General features: G+C 45.3%; 1 protein-coding gene across 2 annotated transcripts in view; it reads left to right on the forward strand.

The window, feature by feature from the left end:
* The window catches only part of LOC110505904 (EMILIN-1), an 80,510-nt gene extending 60,836 nt beyond the window's left edge, over nucleotides 1-19,674 (forward strand). Inside the window, exons 2-9 of one of the 2 annotated variants that reach the window (XM_021585376.2) lie at nucleotides 285-407; nucleotides 6,551-6,762; nucleotides 6,893-9,328; nucleotides 9,994-10,020; nucleotides 10,776-10,901; nucleotides 11,034-11,051; nucleotides 12,493-12,627; nucleotides 13,820-19,674. In XM_021585376.2, the coding sequence (XP_021441051.2) occupies nucleotides 285-407; nucleotides 6,551-6,762; nucleotides 6,893-9,328; nucleotides 9,994-10,020; nucleotides 10,776-10,901; nucleotides 11,034-11,051; nucleotides 12,493-12,627; nucleotides 13,820-14,142 (3,400 nt within the window). In that variant the 3' untranslated portion in view covers nucleotides 14,143-19,674. The remainder of the gene's footprint in view (nucleotides 1-284; nucleotides 408-6,550; nucleotides 6,763-6,892; nucleotides 9,329-9,993; nucleotides 10,021-10,775; nucleotides 10,902-11,033; nucleotides 11,052-12,492; nucleotides 12,628-13,819) is intronic. The other variant, XM_036963053.1, reaches the window with a different exon arrangement.
* Nucleotides 19,675-21,483: the final 1,809 nt, after the last annotated feature.

A 21,483-nucleotide genomic window follows, 5' to 3' on the forward strand; every position in this document is an offset into this window, starting at 1 on the left:
CAGTGAATTAAGTGAAATAATCTGTCTCTAAATTTTTTGGGGAAAGATTACTTGTGTCATGCACAAAGTAGATGTCCTAACCGACTTGCCAAAACTATAGTTTAACAAGACATTTGTGGAGTGGTTGAAAATGAGTTTTAATGACTCCAACCTAAGTGTATGTAAACTTCCGACTTCAACTCTATATGACTGACCCTCAAACCTCCCTCTCCATCTCCCTCCCTGTAGAAACTGGTGTGTGAATGTATATGACTGACCCTCTCTGTTTCTCTCCCTCCCTGTAGAAACTGGTGTGCGTATGTAGTGAAGAAGACAGTGAGCTGTGTGGTGGAGGATGGAGTGGAGACCTACGTGAAGCCTGACTACCACCCCTGCTCCTGGGGCACGCAGTGTTCCCGTATGGTGACGTGAGTATTCTTCTATCATACATACACACACATGTACTCACACACACATTTTCACACACACAAACACACATGCAATATTGCGTATACTAACACACGTATACTCACACACACACACACACACACACACACACACACACACATACACACACATATACACACACATACACACACACACGCACGTATACTCACACACACACACACACACACACGCACACACACACACACACACACACACACACACACACACACACACACACACACACACACACACATATACACACACACGCACGCATACTCACACACACACACACACACACACACACACACACACACACACACACATATACACACATATACACACACACGCACGTATACACACATATATACACACACACACGTATACTCACACACACACACACACACACACACACACACACACACACATATACACACACACACATACACACACATATACACACACATGCACACATATACACACGCACGTATACTCACACACACATTTAACTCCAGCTAGTAAAGCTTAAGCCAACACCTTTACACAACACACACACACGCAGCTCCATTCCAGTCATCACAACCAGAACAACACACTGCTGACACACCACGCCTACTATTTTTCCATTCTTTCCATTTCACTCTTCGTTGAGAGAGAACGTAACCTAGTTTGTCATGCTGCTTATGGGAACGAACTGAACGGGGAGACAGACATGTAAGAGAGCGAGACAGAGAGAGGGAGAGAAAGAGAGAGACAGACTGAGAGAGAGAGGGCATAGAACTTAGAACACTATCCAACCAAAAGACACAGAGACCCAAATAATGGTGAATTATGCCTCCGTTACTGTGAGACTTTAAAACTCAGAACCAAAAAAGCACAGTACAACAGCAAGCAGCTGACACCAATTGATGAGTCCATAAACACAAACAACTTCTGGCAAAATTGGAGAACAAAAATAAATAATCCAAACAAGAGATAATTAGCGAAGTAAAATGGTGACATATTGACAACCCATTTTAAAACACCGTTCAACACCGTTCAAATTGACACAAACGCAGAGCAACGACAAATTCAGGAGAAGTTGAATGGATTAGAAAACGCTATAAAGGACAATCAACATCTATTGGACTCCCCAATTAAACTATTACTGACCAGGAGCTCTATAAGACACTAAACTATTACTGACCAGGAGCTCTATAAGAAACTAAACTATTACTGACCAGGAGCTCTATAAGACACTAAACTATTACTGACCAGGAGCTCTATAAGAAACTAAACTATTACTGACCAGGAGCTCTATAAGAAACTAAACTATTACTGACCAGGAGCTCTATAAGAATCTAAACTATTACTGACCAGGAGCTCTATAAGAAACTAAACTATTACTGACCAGGAGCTCTATAAGAAACTAAACTATTACTGACCAGGAGCTCTATAAGACACTAAACTATTACTGACCAGGAGCTCTATAAGAAACTAAACTATTACTGACCAGGAGCTCTATAAGACACTAAACTATTACTGACCAGGAGCTCTATAAGAAACTAAACTATTACTGACCAGGAGCTCTATAAGAAACTAAACTATTACTGACCAGGAGCTCTATAAGAATCTAAACTATTACTGACCAGGAGCTCTATAAGAAACTAAACTATTACTGACCAGGAGCTCTATAAGAAACTAAACTATTACTGACCAGGAGCTCTATAAGAAACTAAACTATTACAGACCAGGAGCTCTATAAGAAACTAAACTATTACTGACCAGGAGCTCTATAAGACACTAAACTATTACTGACCAGGACCTCTATAAGAAACTAAACTATTACTGACCAGGAGCTCTATAAGAAACTAAACTATTACTGACCAGGAGCTCCATAAGAAACTAAACTATTACTGACCAGGAGCTCTATAAGAAACTAAACTATTACAGACCAGGAGCTCTATAAGAAACTAAACTATTACTGACCAGGAGCTCTATAAGAAACTAAACTATTACTGACCAGGAGCTCTATAAGAAACTTCAGGCCCTCAAATTAAAAAAGCATGCGGACTTGATGGCATCCTAAATGAGATGCTCAAATTTACTAGCGCAAAATTTCAATTGGCTAAATTAAAACTGTTTAATTTGATCCTTAGTGTAGGTTATTTCCCTGACATCTGGAATCAAGGACTCATGACCTCAATCTTTAAGAACGGAGACAAATTTGACCCTAACAATTACAGAGGCATTTGTGTGAACAGTAACCTCGGGAAGGTTTTCTGTATTATTATAAATGTAAGAGTTCTAAACTTCCTAACTTCTTTGGGATAGGGGGCGGTATTTTGACTTCCGGATGAAAAGCGTTCCCAAAGTAAACTGCTTGCTTCTCAGGCCCAGAAGCTAGGAGATGCATACAATTGGTCAATTTCGAAGGAAAACACTCTAAAGTTTCTAAAACTGTTAAAATAATGTCGGTGAGTATAACAGAACTGATATGGCAGGAGTTTTTATGGATATAAAGAAAGAGTTTATCGAACAAAAGGACCATTTGTAATGTAACTGGGACATTTTGGAGTGCCAACAGAAGAAGGTCTTCAAAGGTAAGGCATTTTTCATATCGCTATTTCTGACTTTCGCGTCACAACTCCCTGGTTGAAAATGATTTGTTATGCATTTGTGAGCTGGGCGCCGTCCTCAGATAATCGCATTCTTTGCTTTACGGTAGCATTCGCAAGAAGTTTAAGAACAATGGCTTGAGTAAAAGCCAAATTGGATTTAGACCAAAACATCACACGACTGATCATATTTACACCCTACACACCCTAATAGATAAACATGTCCACCAAAATAATACCAAAATATACGCTTGCTTTATCGACTTCCAAAAAGCATTTGATTCTATTTGGCATACAGGGCTGTTCTACAAATTATTATTTCTCTGTCTCCATCTCTCTCTTTTCTCTGTCTCTGTCTCCATCTCTCTTTTCTCTGTCTCTATCTCTCTTCTCTCTCTCTCTCTCTGTTTCTCTTTCTCTAATCTCTCTCTCTCTCTCTCTGTCTCTTGCTCATCTCTCTCCCGCGCTCTCTGTCTCTCTATCTCTGTCTCTCTCTCTGTCTCTCTCGCTGTCTCTTGCTCTGTCTCTCTCTGTCTCTTGCTCCATCTCTCTCTTGCGCTCTGTCTCTGTCTCTCTCTCTTTCTGTCTCTCTGTCTCTCTCTCTCTCTCTTGCGATGTCTCTCTCTCTGTCTGAGTGTGTGCGGAGCGTGTGTTTGTTTGTCTGTTCTAATTGTTTGACAATCAGGATCTCATTTTGGGGTTTGGCTTCCACGCTCCATTGCAGCATACAGTACATTTGCTACAGCCTGAGGACTTCATTCAGAGATTTGCATAGAGAGTATTCTCATCCATCAGAGGGGGGAGGGGTGTCCTATGAACTATGGCTAGCTAACCAATTAAAACACAGCCTGAGTTTCGATTAATTTAATGTAAATATTGAGAAAGAGAGGTAGAGAGAGACAGACGTGACGACTCACTAAATAACAAATACATATTTGTTACTAAGTAACAAGTATTCCTGCGAAATCAGGACCTTTTTGACTAATCTGAAACCAATACTATATACCTTTCTCTCTCTCTCTCTCTCTGTCTCTATCTCTCTCTGTCTCTCTGTCTCTAACTCTCTGTCTCTAACTCTCGCTTTCTCTCTCTTTCTCTGTCTCTCTGTCTCTCTCTGTCTCTCTGTCTCCCTGTCTCTGTCTCTCTCTGTCTCTGTTTCTCTGTCTCTGTCTCTGTCTCTCTCTCTGTCTCTCTCTCTGTCCCTCTCTCTTTGTATGTCTCTGTGTGTCTCTCTGTGTCTCTCTTTCTGTCTCTCGCTCTCTGTCTCTCTTTCGCGCTCTCTCTGTCTCTCTCTCGTTCTCTCTGTCTTTCTCGCTCTCTGTCTCTCTCGCTCTCTGTCTCTCTCTCTCTTTCTGTCTCTCTCTCTCTCTGTCTCTCTCTCGTTCTCTCTGTCTCTGTCTCTCTGTCTCTCTGTCTCTCTGTCTCTCTCTCTTGTTCTCTCTGTCTCTCTCTCTCTCTCTGTCTCTCTCTCTCTCTACTTCACAGCTGGGAAGCAGATGACTGTGTATGAGCCTGAATAATACAGTACATACACAGGAAATAAAACAATTCATGCCTGTTCATGTGCAGGGGTATTCATTGTGAAACATTTCTTCTTTTTTAAAAGGGTTTCTTCTGAACGCAGTCCAACCTAAATTTGGAGACTGTCTGTTTGTTTGTTTGTCTGTTCTAATTGTTTGACAATCAGGATCTCATTTTGAGGTTTGGCTTCCACACTCCATTGCAGCATACAGTACATTTGCTACAGCCTGAGGTCGATGAGGTTAATGTAAAAACTGGGCCACTTGACTTGTGTATTGCGTGTGTTCGTACAGTAATTCAATATGTTTAGACAGTTATCACAGATGTGTACAATGAAGTGCAGTGCTCCTTTAGATGACATGATTGGGTAAAAGGAGATTGCGATGCATGCCTACCATGCCTAAGTCTTCTACAGTAGAGAGTGACTATAAGGACACAAGGCGAGACCTAGATGCAGACATGGGAGGCAGATGGTTTGAGTCTTGATATTTATTAAACAATCCAAAAGGGGTAGGCAAGAGAATGGTTGTGGACAGGCAAAAGTTCAAAACCAGATCAGAGTCCAGGAGGTACAGAGTGGCAGACAGGCTCGAGGTCAAGGCAGGCAGAATGGTCAGGCAGGCGGGTACGGAGTCCAGAAAACAGGCAAAGGTCAAAAACCGGGGGGACTATCAAAAGAGAATAGAAGCAAAAACGCTGGTTGACCTGAAAGGCACACAAGATGAACTGGTACAGAGAGACAGGAAACACAGGGATAAATACACTGGTACAGAGAGACAGGAAACACAGGGATAAATACACTGGTACAGAGAGACAGGAAACACAGGGATAAATACACTGGTACAGAGAGACAGGAAACACAGGGATAAATGCACTGGGGAAAACAAGCAACACCTGGAGGGGGTGGAGACAATCACAAGGACAGGTGAGACAGATCAGGGCGTGACAGATGTTTCTGATACTGTGTTATACACTCGAGCGGAGAAGGAGATTGATTGCAAACATGTTGAGGTCTGAATAGTTTCCCCAGTAAATGATTTAATTAACCTTGGTATTGAGTGAGGATTAGAGTTACATCAAACTGCCCCTCAGGGCAGAAACCAGCCTCCGATGTTCATGCCTCCGTGCCTGGGAACGATGTGAAAATCTCAAATTAAATGCAAATGTAATTAGGGAGAAAATGCTTGTTACTTGGCTTTGTGGCCTGTAGTGAGTGCGTTTTGGATTGAGACACATAAACATTCTCCATAAAGGTCTTTGGCTGAGAGTGCAGTTTCATGAGTTCAGGCCAACAGAATAGCCAACAGTCCCATTGAAACTCAGTGGTAGGAACTCCAGTTTAACTTGGAAATAGATAGATATTAAATAAACAAAATGCGTGAAGTGGTAGAAAAACCCAGCGTGTTAAAATGAGGATGAATGTTGAATTCTGCCAACGGCTAGTGGTGTTATAGATGGCATTTACGCCATTTAGCAGACACTCTTATCCAGAGCTACTTACCGTAGTGAGTCATTTAGCAGACACTCTTACCCAGAGCTACTTACCGTAGTGAGTCATTTAGCAGACACTCTTATCCAGAGCTACTTAACGTAGTGAGTCATTTAGCAGACACTCTTATCCAGAGCTACTTACCGTAGTGAGTCATTTAGCAGACACTCTTATCCAGAGCTAGTTACCGTAGTGAGTATACACATTCTCGTACCGGTCTCTCGTGGGAATCAAACCCACAACCCTGGCGTTGCTCTACCAACTGAGCCACACGGGACTATTACAATTTTTTTTACAAAACTTTGGTCAGTGTGTCAGGGGCCAAAGGCAGATGTACAGTAAGTTGAAAATTACCACCCGTGACCAATTATAATTGCGTACTGTCAATAACATTTACATTTAGTTAACTCTCTTAGTCTTATCCACTGCGACCAACGGTAAGTGTATTCAACTAAGATAGGTGAGACAACCTCATTGTAAATCACTTCACTTCATTGTCGTCGTCTCTGATTCTCAACAGGTATCGAACGTATATGAAGCCGCGGTACAAGGTGGCCTACAAGATGGTGACGGACATGGAGTGGAAGTGTTGCCATGGTTACACCGGAGATGACTGTAGCGAAGGGCCGAGCGGCGGGTCGGGGACCCAGATCGCTACAGCCAGACCCAAACCGTCCCGACCGGGACAGACCGGAACCGACACAGGTCACAGAGGACAGAATGGGGGAGACGGTGGGTGGATGTTTATGTCCCTGCTCTCCCTCTTCCTCTTCCTCCTCTTCAGTCCCTGTCTTCTCCATGTTTCATGGGAGCTCTCATCCTCTTATAATAGAAGTATAATAATATTCTGTTTGTGTTCCAGGGCGAGGCGACAGCGACAAGACGCAGCAGCTGGAGGACAAGATCCAGAGCCTAACCAAGGACCTCCAGGACCTGCAGTCCACGCTGAGGGGCATGAACGAACGCTTCCAGGAGGAGATGCGCAAACCGGGCTTCAGTGGTGGTGGCACCAAGGCCCCAGCGGATGCGGCCCAGCCGGAGATTAAGGACACCATCCACAGCATCCAGACCAAACTAGACCAGCTGGACAACCGGACACAGGCTCATGACAAGAACTTGGTCAGCATCAACAACCACCTGGTCAACGGGAATGGCGGCGGTGGGAATGATCTTGGCGCTGGCACTGGCGACTCCTCTGGAGGCACCGGTGGGATTAGTGGCGGGAAGCTCAACACGCTGAAAGAGGAGATCCTGAGGGAGCTGGAGAGAAGGGTGTCTCTGTCCTGCTCCTCCTGCCAGTCGGGGGTGGAGGACATACGGAGACAGCAGCAGGAGGACAGGGAGCGGATCAATGCGCTGGAGAAGCAGCTGAACGCTGTGGATGGACGATATCGCCAGAGCCTGGACGGCCTGCGCCGCGAGGTGACACGCTCCCAGGGCTTCTACGATTCTGTCACCGACCTCAAGGACAGGGTCACAGATGCTGAAAGGAAGATAAGCTCCATATCAGAGAACTATGATGTCATCCAGAACCGCCTGGATAAGGAGCTGGGCAGTGGCGGTGGTAGTAATGTAGGTGGAGGTTTCCCAGGAGGTGGAGGTAGCTTTGTCCATGGAGGTGGTGGTTTTGGCCCTGGAGGTGGCAGCAGGTTATCCAGGGTGATAGAGGACAGGCTGGACGGTCATCTCAGGGAACTTGAGAGGTGGGTTAACAGTACAATGCAGCACACAGAGGAGACAGAGAAAGACCTGAAGGACTACTTCAACCGTGAGCTGGGTGACCTCCGGACCGTGTTCCTGGACCGTTTCGACGACCAGGGATACCGCATCGGCGACATAGAGCTAGACGTGGGCATTGTAAAGGACCTTGTGTCGGACCACGACAAGAAGGTGACCCGCCTGGCGAACTCCACGGCACTACTAGACAATAGTCTGACTGACTGTGGCTGTGGAGGAACAGGAGGAGGAGGAGGAGGAGTTGGAGGAGGTGGAAGAGAAGATGGAGGAGGAAGTAGAGGAACCGGAGGAACAGGGGGAATGGGAGGGAGAGGATCTGAAGGTGGGGCAGGGGAAGGAGGAAGGGGAGATACAGGAGGAACAGGAACTGAAGGAAGGAGAGATGGAGGAAGTGGAGGAACAGGGGGAACCGGAGGAGGATGGGGAGGAGCTGGAGGGGACGGAGGAAATGATTACGACGGAGACTCTGTGAAGTCTATCACCTGGAGGGTGGTGGCCAATGAGGACGAGATCCGACGCTTTGACACGCGGATCAAGGACCTGTCCGTCTCGGGCGACTCACTCATGGACAAGGTGCTGGATCTCAGCCACGACATCCGCAAGATCAAAGCCCTGACCGGAGACAATGGCGAGCACTTCAACCGCATCGTCACAGAAGTTGAGACGCTCGGGCGCGGCATGGATGACTGCGACGTCTGTGGAAGAGTGGAAGACGAGTTCAAGAAGCTGAAGAACCACACCCTGAACCGCTGGGAGAAGGACATCAACGCCATCCGGAACCGGGTGGATTCCAACCAAAGCTTTTGCTCCCAGGTGTGCTCCACCCTACAGGAAGAGGTGGGGAAACTCTGGGAGGTGGTAGGGAAGTGTAGCGACCAGTGTAAGATCCACCTGGAGACCCCAACAACAGGAGGTGGCACTGGAGGACGAGGCCTGGATGAACCTGATAAGCCCCTGGACGGCCACAGTGTGATCGGAGGCACGTCCAACAACGGCCACCTCAAGTCCCTGCAGGGCGAGCTGTCCGAGGTCATCCTGACCTTTAGCTCCATCAACGACACGCTGAGGGGCCTGGAGCAAACGGTGCAGAAACATGGCAGTGTCATCACAGACCTGGGCAACACCAAGGACAAGATAATCTCTGAGCTGGACAAGATACAGCAGGAGGTGACTGAGCACATTGAGAAGAGCCGCGACCGCCTCGACGGGGTGGATCGCGACGTGCGACGCTTCGAGAGCACCCTAGTGGTGGAGGTGGGCGACTGCAAGCGATCTGGCGACGGCCTGGAGAAGAGGCTGTTCAAGATGGAGGGCGTGTGCGGACGGCTGGACGGCGTCTCTGACTCGCTCCAGAGGATCAAGGAGGGGCTGACCAAGCACATGTCGGGCCTGTGGAACTGTGTGAATGGTCTGAACGCCACGGTCATCTCCCATGGAGGGATCATTGAGAGCATCCAGACCACTCAGCTGGACGGGATCCACGGGAAGATCAAGAACCTCAACTCGTCCGTCAGTCACATCCTCACGGAGTTCCAGAATCTTTCGGAACAGGACCTGACCGGTGAGTGTGCTGACTTGACACTGTATTCCTTTCAGAGAGATTATGGTCTAGACCAGGGCTCTCCAACCCTGTTCCTGGAGAGATACCCTCCTGTAGGTTTTCACTCCAACCCCAGGTGGAACTAACCTGGTTCAGCTTATCAACCAGCTAGTTATTAGAATCAACCCAGTGGGCACAGACGTCAGTTCAACGTCTGGTTTTGATTTACATTTGGTTGAGTTGTCATTTAACAGGAATTCAATGTTAAATAAAATAAAACAATTCACAATGTCATTGGATTTAGATAAAAATGTTGGTGAAAAACATGAAATTACATTGTTACTTTTTTTTATCCAATCAGTTTCCACATTGATTTTCTTGTTTGAAATTACATGGCAACAACATTGATTCAACCAGTTTTTGCTCAGTGGGAGGGGCACTTGATTAGGGTTGGAGTGAAAACCTAGAGGACGGTAGCTCTCCAGGAACAGGGTTGGAGAGCACTGATCTAGATCCAACATTAGTAACTACAGAAATTAAACAATGCATGGTTTTAAAATAAAGAGCATGTTCATTTAGAGAGGATTTACATTGACACAGAGTATTTTCTGAGTTCATGTTGACAATTATATATTTATATTTTCGATTAAACTTATCCTCTCTCTCTCACATGTTCTGCTTTGTAGGTGTGCAGTTGGTTAGAGGTTTGAATGGTACACAGCTTTTGGTAAAACTGAACTAAAACCATCGTGTGTCTTAAACTCTAGACTAACCTTGTCCTGTCTATACTTGACCAGTCTACAAGACAGCACATTCAGTGGGTATAAGGACACAATGAACACGGGTGCATATGTAAAGTCTCAAGTAAACACATTTGCACACAAGTGTCAACATACAGAACGGTGTTAGCTACAATAAACACAGAGGCCCCATCGAACAACACCAAGAAACAGCCTGATGATTACAAAAACATTCATAATCCACTAATTAAAACTAACAATGTCTATTTGTATAATATGTGAGTCTCACGTTAAATGGTGGCCTGCTCTATTAGTGTGTCTGTCTGTTATGCAGTCTTTCATAACACTCCTCGAGGCTTCTCGGGTTACACACGTCTCAGTGTTCAAATAATCTGATGCTTCTGTGTCTGGATCAATGTATTATAATGTCGTAATATGTCATTCAGTGACATATCTGAATGAGAAAACTCCTCCACTGTATTGTTACAGTGGTTTTGTCTGGAATGGTTTCTATGTTCCCTAACAGGCCGTCTTTGGGTCAACTTTGATTATTTAAGTTAAATAATAATGGCAATTATTAAAGTTACTTCAAATGCCTTAAATAACTTTAATAAATACGTAATATTTAAATTATAACGTGTATTGATTATTCAACTTTTTTAAATGTTAATTAAAAAAAAGGAATATTCCGGTATTAATATTGTTGTCATTGCCTCCCACCACCCTAGGCCTGCCTGGTCCTCCAGGTCCCTCTGGGGAGAGAGGGTTCCAAGGGCTGCCTGGCGCTAAGGGGCCCCAAGGCAGGGACGGACCCCCGGGCAGGCAGGGAGAGAACGGGCCCAGAGGATCACCAGGTTAACAGGAACCATACAAGCACTTTATAAATCAGTCTTTATGCCTCAGGAAATTTGTTTTTATATGTTTATGTTTGACTGAATGGTTTGAGTCAGGCTAACTTGTCTCTTCCTCTCTTTTTTTCACTGCAGGCCTCAAAGGTGAACAAGGTATGTTGATGTTTCATTATTAGCATTTGACTCTGACATGTTAGCAATGTGCTAATGCACTCAACAGTGCCGTGTGTTACTTGTCATTACATAACATGAGTATTGCTGAGGGTCATTAACAGTCAGGGTGAATTGAGTTCAGTTTGAGTGTGTGTGTGTGTGTGGGGATCACTGTATAGGTCAGAGGTCAGCATTGGGCCAATGAGAACATGAATCCTCAGAGGCAGCCAGGAAATGTGCACATAATGCTTTCTGGGTCAGCTTGAGCGTTACTTGTGGTGATTGTGAGATACATAGTGTGGCTATTAGAGTGTGTGTGTGTGTGTGTGTGTGTGTGTGTGTTTTAATGTGTAGAGTTGTTGACCCCTTTTTGTTTTACATAATGCTCTGAAGCAATGAAGGCAACTGCATCTGAAATATACTGAACAAAAATGCTGCAAAAACACAACATATAAAGTGTTGGTCCCATGTTTCATGAGATTAAATAAAAGATCCCTGAAATTTTCCATACGCACAAAACTCTCTCAAATTTTGTCAACAAATTTGATTGCATCCACGTTAGTGAGCATTTCTCCTTTGCCAAGATAATCCAGCCACCTGACAGATGTGGCATATCAAGAAGCTGATTAAACAGCATGATCATTACACAGGTGCACCTTGTGCTGGGGATAACAATGACCACTGGCATTCACAGATGAATCCCGGTTTCAACTGTACCGAGCAGATGGCAGACAGCGTGTATGGAGTTGTGTGGGCGAGCGGCTTGCTAATGTCAACGTTGTGAGCAGTGGCAGTGGGGTTATGGTATGGGCAGGCATAAACTACAGATAATGAACACTACTGCGTTTTATTGATGGCAATTTGAGTGCACAGAGATACCGTGACGATATCCTAATGCCCATTGTCGTGTCATTCATCTGCCGCCATAACCTCATGTTTCAGCGTAATGTATGCATGTCGCAAGGATCTATACACTATTCCTGGAAGCTGAAAATGTCCAAGTTCTTCCGTTGGCCTGCATAGTCACCAGACATGTCACCCATTGAGCATGTTCGGGATGCTCTGGATCGATGTGTACGACATTGTGTTCCAGTTCTCTCAAATATCCAGCATCTTTGCACAGCTATTAAAGAGGAGTTTGAAAACATTCCACAGGCCACAATGAACAGCTTGATCAACTCGATGCGAAAGAGATGTGTCGCGTTGCATGAGGCAAAAGCTGGTCACACCAGATACTGACTGGTTTTTAGTTTTCTGAGCCATTGCTTTTGAAGGTATCTTCTTTTTAAAGTCTCTCTCTTGCCATGTTCGTTGTTTACTTTGCCATGTTGTCTGTAATGAACTGTGAACATGGATTTCCTCATGTCAGAACAATGAAACATCATAAATAGTTGATAATAACCGTGCTCTTTCTGAGATGTTGTTGTAATTTTGCCCTCAGGTATGCCAGGTGCCGATGCCAACGTCCCCAAGCTGTCCTTCTCTGCCGCTCTCACCTACCCCATGCTTAGTGCTGGCACCATCGTCTTCGACAAGATCTTTGTCAACGAGGGAGAGTTCTATGACCCGCGGACTGGTACTGAATAGATAGGACTTGTAATGTAATGTTTTTAGTTGCACATAACTGCCTTCATTTGACTGGACCCCAAGAAGAGTAGCTGCTGCCTTTGCAGGAACTAATAGGAATGCATTATAACCCCAGGAAGAGTAGCTGCTGCCTTGGCAGGAATTAATGGGAATGCATTATAACCCCAGGAAGAGTAGCTGCTGCCTTGGCAGGAACTAATAGGAATGCATTACAACCCCAGGAAGAGTAGCTGCTGCTTTGGCAGGAACTAATGGGGAGCCATAATAATCCCCAGGAAGAGTAGCTGCTGCTTTGGCAGGAACTAATGGGGAGCCATAATAATCCCCAGGAAGAGTAGCTGCTGCCTTGGCAGGAACTAATGGGGAGCCATAACAATCCCCAGGAAGAGTAGCTGCTGCCTTGGCAGGAACTAATGGGGAGCCATAAAAATCCCCAAGAAGAGTAGCTGCTGCCTTGGCAGGAACTAATGGGGAGTCATAATAATCCGCAGGAAGAGTAGCTGCTGCCTTGGCAGGAACTAATGGGGAGCCATAATAATCCCCAGGAAGAGTAGCTGCTGCCATGGCAGGAACTAATGGCGATCCATAATAAACCCCAGGAAGAGTAGCTGCTGCCTTGGCAGGAACTAATGGGGAGCCATAATAATCCCCAGGAAGAGTAGCTGCTGCCTTGGCAGGAACTAATGGCGATCCATAATAAACCCCAGGAAGAGTAGCTGCTGCCTTGGCAGGAACAAATGGAGATCCATAAAAAACACCAGGAAGAGTAGCTGCTGCCATGGCAGGAACTAATGGCGATCCATAATAAACCCCAGGAAGAGTAGCTGCTGCCTTGGCAGGAACAAATGGAGATCCATAAAAAACACCAGGAAGAGTAGCTGCTGCCATGGCAGGAACTAATGGAGATCCATAATAAACACCAGGAAGAGTAACTGCTGCCTTGGCAGGAACTAATGGAGATCCATAATAAATACAAATACAAATACTGTGAGTTCAATCTACATGTGAAGGGTATTTATAGCAATTAGTTACATCATTATTTTAGTTAATGTACAATGAGCCAACTGTCAAACCAAGCCATAAACCTAAACAGGGAACTGTTTGCTACATTGCTGTGTACAACATCAGTGAGTATGCTAAGCTAATGCTAACCTCACTATTTCTGTCTCTGTGTTGCCCAGGCATCTTCACGGCGCCCGTTGATGGCCGCTACTTCTTCAGCGCAATCCTGACTGGCCACAAGAACGAGAAGATTGAGGCGGTGCTGTCCAAGTCCAACTACGGAATGGCCCGTGTGGACTCCGGGGGATACCAGCCAGAGGGACTGGAGAACAAGCCGGTAGCCGAGGCCAAGATCACCCCGGGCTCCCTGGCTGTGTTCAACATCATCCTGCCCCTCCAGGCCGGAGACACAGTCTGCATTGACCTGGTCATGGGCAAGCTGGCCCACTCTGTAGAGCCTCTCACCATCTTCAGTGGAATGCTGCTGTATGAACATATGTAAGCCAAAACCCCCTAGGTTGTCCATCTGGAACATAAGAGAGGGAGAGGAAGGAAGAAACGGAAGAAGGACGAGGGAAGAAGAAAGTTAGAGAAGAGAGGGTCTGGGGTTGGTCCCCATTCTGGACTGTTTAGACTCACAGTTTGAATTGACAACCGCTTTTCAAAGCAAAACGACAGGGTCCAGAGATGGAATTACTTTATATCAACTCGCGAAACACGGGAACGAACGACAACTAGGAGACGACTACAACGACAGAAAAGTGTTGTGTTTCTCCCTCTGTGTGTCATTCCTGGCCCTCTGATGTTGTGAGACCTGATGAACTTCTTGAACAAACACAGGATGTACTATAAACTAAGTAGCAGACTGAGAGACTTCGCCATTCATTTTTTTTTTTACCTAGCTCGTCCAGTATATGGAGAAGTGTTTTTCACACCAAATGTGTTGCTACTACTGCAGGATTTTTCTATGGTTATTCTTATTAATATGTCCCTGTTTCTATATTACTCACTCCAGGCATGGGGCTCAGCGTACAGTAGTCCTCAGTGCACCACTGCCGACCATAAGGTCTGCTTGACATCCCACCTTTGCTGCAAAGTGTTTCCCTGTCAAAGAACCAGACCCACTGTCAAGGTCTGATGTCAAGCATTAGGAATAGGGGAGAGAACCTGGAATGAGAAATTCCTTGCTTGATTTTCTATAGCTGATTTCTATGGTGATGAATTCACGTTTTGTGATTTTAATGTTATCGTGCACCTTTTGCCTCCTTGTCTCTCCGTTCTGTAATGCCTTTGGCCTGGCGATCCAAACTTGGCCTTGTTGACGATATTGCTACAGCTTAAGTGTGTTATACTGGTGGTTCCCAAAGACTTTTATGTGCCCTACGTGACCTTGCCAAATGTGCCATCCGTGACCTAGCTAAATGTGCCGTCCGTGACCTAGCTAAATGTGTTGTCTGTGACCTAGCTATATGTGATGTCCGTGACCTAGCTAAATGTGCCGTCCGTGACCTAGCTAAACGTGTTGTCCCTGACCTAGCTAAATGTGTTGTCCGTGACCTAGCTAAATGTGCCGTCCGTGACCTAGCTAAATGTGTTGTCCGTGACCTAGCTAAATGTGCCGTCCGTGACCTAGCTAAATGTGTTGTCCCTGACCTAGCTAAATGTGTTGTCCGTGACCTAGCTAAATGTGTTGTCCCTGACCTAGCTAAATGTGTTGTCCGTGACCTGGCTAAATGTGTTGTCCGTGACCTAGCTAAACGTGTTGTCCGTGACCTAGCTAAACGTGTTGTCCGTGATCTAGCTAAATGTGCCGTCCATGACCTAAAGCCTTCAGACATGTCTTGCCATGCTCCAGACTTATGAAAACATGTTCATACCCCAGACCCAGCCTTAACCACAACCAAGTAGGAATTTGCCTCAACCAAGCAGAAGGAAACTCTGCCCTGTACCCCAGTACAGAAGGAAACCCTGCCTTATACCCCAGTACAGAAGGAAGCCCTGCCTTATACCCCAGTACAGAAGGAAGCCCTGCCTTATACCCCAGTACAGAAGGAAGCCCTGCCTTATACCCCAGTACAGAAGGAAGCCCTGCCTTATACCCCAGTACAGAAGGAAGCCCTGCCCTGTACCCCAGTACAGAAGGAAACCCTGCCTTATACCCCAGTACAGAAGGAAGCCCTGCCTTATACCCCAGTACAGAAGGAAGCCCTGCCTTATACCCCAGTACATAAGGAAGCCCTGCCTTATACCCCAGTACAGAAGGAAGCCCTGCCTTATACCCCAGTACAGAAGGAAGCCCTGCCTTATACCCCAGTACAGAATGAAACCCTGCCTTATACCCCAGTACAGAAGGAAGCCCTGCCTTATACCCCAGTACAGAATGAAACCCTGCCTTATACCCCAGTACAGAAGGAAGCCCTGCCTTATACCCCAGTACAGAATGACCACATGGCCTATAGATCCTTTATTACATCATTAGTGGGAATCAGATGATGTGACTCAACAATCTTCAACCTAACACAGAGTCACACCCCAAAGTGTGAGAAAGTCAGTCTGAAAGCCTCAGTGACCAGTCAGGAGGGAGTATCACCCCTCCCCCCGAACCCGAACCCCCCATTTCTCCCTTAAGCACACGATGTGTTGAACGGCTGCCAAGGGCCACAAGGAGTGAGCGGATCATAAACAGAGCGATGTGCTCTCTCTCTCTAAGAGGCCCCGGTGGACGTCATTAATCGAGGCACAGTGAAGTGTTTACACAGGACGATAAATAAGAAGCTCTCTCTGACAGCAGGGGATGATTACTTGGTCATGTCTGTCGGCCCCCCAATGGCCCAATGATGCAGAGGAATAGTTACAGGCCTTCTAATGGCCCATTGATACAGAGGACTAGGTTCTCTAATGGCCCAGTGATACAGACCGGGCCAGATGCAACAATGAGGATCCTTCAGACTAAGGAAGATGTAACAATGAGGATCTTTCAGACCGGGGCAAATGCAACAATGAGGATCCTTCAGACTAAGGAAGATGTAACAATGAGGATCTTTCAGACCGGGCAAATGCAACAATGAGGATCTTTCAGACCGGGCAGATGCAACAATGAGGATCTTTCAGGCCGGGGCAGATGCAACAATGAGGATCTTTCAGAGCAGGGCAGCTGCAGCAATGAGGATCTTTCAGACCGGGGCAGATGCAACAATGAGGATCTTTCAGGCCGGGGCAGATGCAACAATGAGGATCTTTCAAACCGGGGCAGATGCAACAATGAGGATCTTTCAGACCGGGGCAGATGCAACAATGAGGATCTTTCAGACCGGGGCAGATGCAACAATGAGGATCTTTCAGAGCAGGGCAGCTGCAGCAATGAGGATCTTTCAGAGCAGGGCAGAGAAAATAAAAGGAAGAAAAGCAGGTTTAATTATAACTGAAACATGATGTCAGTCAACTAATTTCTTTCGTTAAAAGACAGGTGCTGCTGATAACACTGCCATCGTCATCAAGGATGTTGGAATTATTTTGGTATGAACGTGCAAAAGTAACCTACTTTTTTTAAGTGATTTGTTTGACAATAAGATGAAAACATCATGACTGATTGTGGTCATGCTACATTAAAAGTACATTTTTACAGTTAAATGACATGTCTTTACTATAAAACCCATAGGGGGGGGGGGTGGTGGGGGAAGCTCAGACTGACCTCTGCCTGGGTCCTGCAAATCACTAAGCCCGCCCCTGTACAGAGGAATATTTTACAGGCCCTCTGATGGCCTATGTGATACAGAGGAATAGTTACAGGCCCTCTGATGGCCTTATGTGATACTCCGCACCTAGTGTTTTCCCAACCCAGTCCTAGGTTCCCCCTTAACCGTTTCACATATTTTGATCTATACCAACACTAGCTCACCATAACAGGATCAGGATGGTGCTTTCCAGTGCTGCATTAGACTGTGTGTTATTTACTAGGAAAATGGATTCAGTTTACAGAACAGCAAATGGATACCAACATATTTGGCAGAGAGGTACACCATTGCAATAAAATACATGGAGTTGTATTCAAATTCTATCACTAGTTCTATCACTATTCTATCACTATTCTATCACTATTCTATCGCTATTCTATCGCTATTCTATCACTATTCTATCACTATTCTATCACTATTCTATCACTATTCTATCACTATTCTATCGCCGTTTTGAAAGACGCTGCATTTAGTTGAGAAGCTGCCGTCTTGCTACTCTTGTGCCTTTTGAGTATTTCTCCACTTGGTCCTATCTGACCTCTGTGTTTGTTATTGCTAAAGGAATTCCAAAGGTTTACTCAATCTATGAAGTCACCAACAACTGGTCATTCCACATGCCAACCAAAGCAACGCTATGTATTAAAGGTGCAGTTCCTCTTTGTTTTCTGCAGCTCCTCCTCCCTACAGTCTAACCTTTTGCCTTGAATGTGTGATTTGGTCGACACGTGTAGCTCAAATAAAGGTATTTAATTTTACAGCCATGTCCTCTACGTAGGAGTTTGTTTTGGATTCTAATCTAGCTGCTCAGAGGGTTAGGACTCTAATCTAGCAGCTCAGAGGGTTAAGACTCTAATCTATCTGCTCAGAGGGTTAGGACTCTAATCTATCTGCTCAGAGGGTTAGGACTCTAATCTATCTGCTCAGAGGGTTAGGACTCTAATCTATCTGCTCAGAGGGTTAGGACTCTAATCTATCTGCTCAGAGGGTTAGGACTCTAATCTATCTGCTCAGAGGGTTAGGACTGTAATCTATCTGCTCAGAGGGTTAGGACTCTAATCTATCTGCTCAGAGGGTTAGGACTCTAATCTATCTGCTCAGAGGGTTAGGACTCTAATCTATCTGCTCAGTGGATTAGGACGGTAATCTTTCTGCTCAGAGGGTTAGGACTCTAATCTAGCTGCTCAGAGGGTTAGGACTCTAATCTATCTGCTCAGAGGGTTAGGACTCTAATCTAGCTGCTCAGAGGGTTAGGACTCTAATCTATCTGCTCAGAGGGTTAGGACTCTAATCTATCTGCTCAGAGGGTTAGGACTGTAATCTATCTGCTCAGAGGGTTAGGACTCTAATCTATCTGCTCAGAGGGTTAGGACTCTAATCTATCTGCTCAGAGGGTTAGGACTCTAATCTATCTGCTCAGAGGGTTAGGACTCTAATCTATCTGCTCAGAGGGTTAGGACTGTAATCTATCTGCTCAGAGGGTTAGGACTCTAATCTATCTGCTCAGAGGGTTAGGACTCTAATCTATCTGCTCAGAGGGTTAGGACTCTAATCTATCTGCTCAGAGGGTTAGGACTCTAATCTATCTGCTCAGTGGATTAGGACGGTAATCTTTCTGCTCAGAGGGTTAGGACTCTAATCTAGCTGCTCAGAGGGTTAGGACTCTAATCTATCTGCTCAGAGGGTTAGGACTCTAATCTAGCTGCTCAGAGGGTTAGGACTCTAATCTAGCTGCACAGAGGGTTAGGATTCTAATCTAGCAGCTCAGAGGATTAGGACTCTAATCTAGCTGCTCAGGGGATTAGGACTCTAATCTAGCTGCTCAGAGGGTTAGGACTCTAATCTATCTGCTCAGTGGATTAGGACGGTAATCTTTCTGCTCAGAGGGTTAGGACTCTAATCTATCTGCTCAGAGGGTTAGGACTCTAATCTAGCTGCTCAGAGGGTTAGGACTCTAATCTATCTGCTCAGAGGGTTAGGACTCTAATATATCTGCTCAGAGGGTTAGGACTCTAATCTAGCTGCTCAGAGGGTTAGGACTAATCTTTCTGCTCAGAGGATTAGGACTCTAATCTAGTTGCTCAGAGGGTTAGGATTCTAACCATGAAGGGAAAGGAGATGGTGATGATGTCATGTTTTGAGATATTCATCTGTCAGCGCAGTATGTAGCTTTAGCAGACTTCCCGGGTTCAGTGCTCTTGTGTGATTGCTTAAATGTATATAGGCAGTGATCCAAATGCTGTGATTTATTAATGAATACAGTATATTGTATGGAATCAACTATTTCCATAAGTGGACCACTATTCCTGTTGATTTACTGAAACCATTTGGAACTTTAGTCAAAGAATATAGAAATGGTTTGATTCATTTTTATTCCTGCACATTAATAAACATGACATTTAGCTTCCTCCTCGACCCGCGCTGTAAAGGCTGAGAAAGCGTCAAGCCACGTCATTTTCTTTTCCAGCCTGCAAGCCAAAAAGAGAAAGTCATGCTGGGAGATCTGCCTGTGAGTTCATGGAAAGAATAACATCTCACATCTGTCCATCAACGGAAACATAGAGATCAAATTTTCAGACGAACAAAGTCCCTTTTCCCCAATTAGTTTCTCCTGAACTGAGCTGGAATGGGACTTTAACAGCCCTGGTTGTCTAAACCAGGCTTTCCCAACACTCTCCTCGCTCCTCCAGACGTTTCACATTTTAGTTTTAACCCTAAACTGGCACAGCTGATTCAATTAGTCAGGAAATCATTAAGCCTTTGACTAATCAAATCAGGTGTTCCAGTAAAAAATATGAAACTTCTGTGAGGACCGGAGGAGAGGGTTATGTGTAGGGTAACCCTGGTCTAGACTTCAAGGGGGGCTGGAGGAGAGGGTTATGGGTAGGGTAACCCTGGTTTAGACTTCCAGGGGGGCTGGAGGAGAGGGTTATGGGTAGGGTAACCCTGGTCTAGACTTCCAGGGGGGCTGGAGGAGAGGGTTATGGGTAGGGTAACCCTGTTCTAGATGTCCAGGGGGGCTGGAGGAGAGGGTTATGGGTAGGGTAACCCTTGTCTAGAGAGATCTCCACGAAACACACTCGTTCCCCCTTTAAGTTTCTTCTTCATTAGATGTCCACTGTCCATCTGTGGAATGAACCCAGATCCTTCCCTCTGAAGCCTGGTGCTCAGATGCCGGATTATCTCCTCTGGTTGGAATGGGAAGACCTGAATGGGACTTAGAGTTGACATTATGTTATGATGTACATGAAGTGTGAATGTTCTGCCCTGGGTGTGTGAGCGGGAGGGGGGGGGGGGGGGTTTGGGGCTGGAATCTGTACACACCAGCTGTGTGTGGCCAGGACAGGGTGGGATACTGACATATTTCCTGTTTATCTTTCATTTTTACACACACACCCACAAACACACAGTTTTGTATTGCTATCCTTGTGGGGACAAAATAATTGATTCCCATCCAAAATCCTATTTTCCCTAACCCTAAATCTAACCTTAACCTAACCGTTACCCTAATCTTAACCTTAACCCCTAACCCTGAATCTAAAACTATACCTAACCCTAAACTTAAACCCTAAATTTAAACCCTAAACTTAAACCCTAACCGTAATTGTAGCCCTAAACCTAACCTTTAAAACAATATTTTTCCTCGCAAAATGTCCCCACTTGTCCAAATGTTCCAAACATTGTGACTTTGAATTCTGTAAAGTGAGTGAAATAATTTTTGTTGTCTATCAACAATGACAAGCCACCTGGGTCTGACAGCTTGGATGGAAAATGACTGAGGATGATAGAGGACAATATTGCCACTCCTATTTGCTATCTCATCAATCTAAGCCTACAGGAAAGCGTGTGCCCTCAGGCCTGGAGGGAATCAAAGTCATTCCGCTACCCAAGGATAGCAAATCACCCTTTACTGACTCAAATACCTGGCCAATCAGCCTGTTACCAATCCTTAGTAAACTGTTGGATAAAATGGTGTTTGACCAGATACAATGCTATTTCACAGTACACAAATTAACAACAGGTTTTTGGCACGCTTATAGGGAAGGGCATGGGACATGTATGGCACAATCAAAAGACTAATGATTGGCTGAGAGAAATTGTTGATAAATGAC

The sequence above is a fragment of the Oncorhynchus mykiss genome, chromosome 25 (genome assembly GCF_013265735.2).
Source record: "Oncorhynchus mykiss isolate Arlee chromosome 25, USDA_OmykA_1.1, whole genome shotgun sequence".
Classification (NCBI taxonomy): Eukaryota; Metazoa; Chordata; class Actinopteri; order Salmoniformes; family Salmonidae; genus Oncorhynchus; species Oncorhynchus mykiss.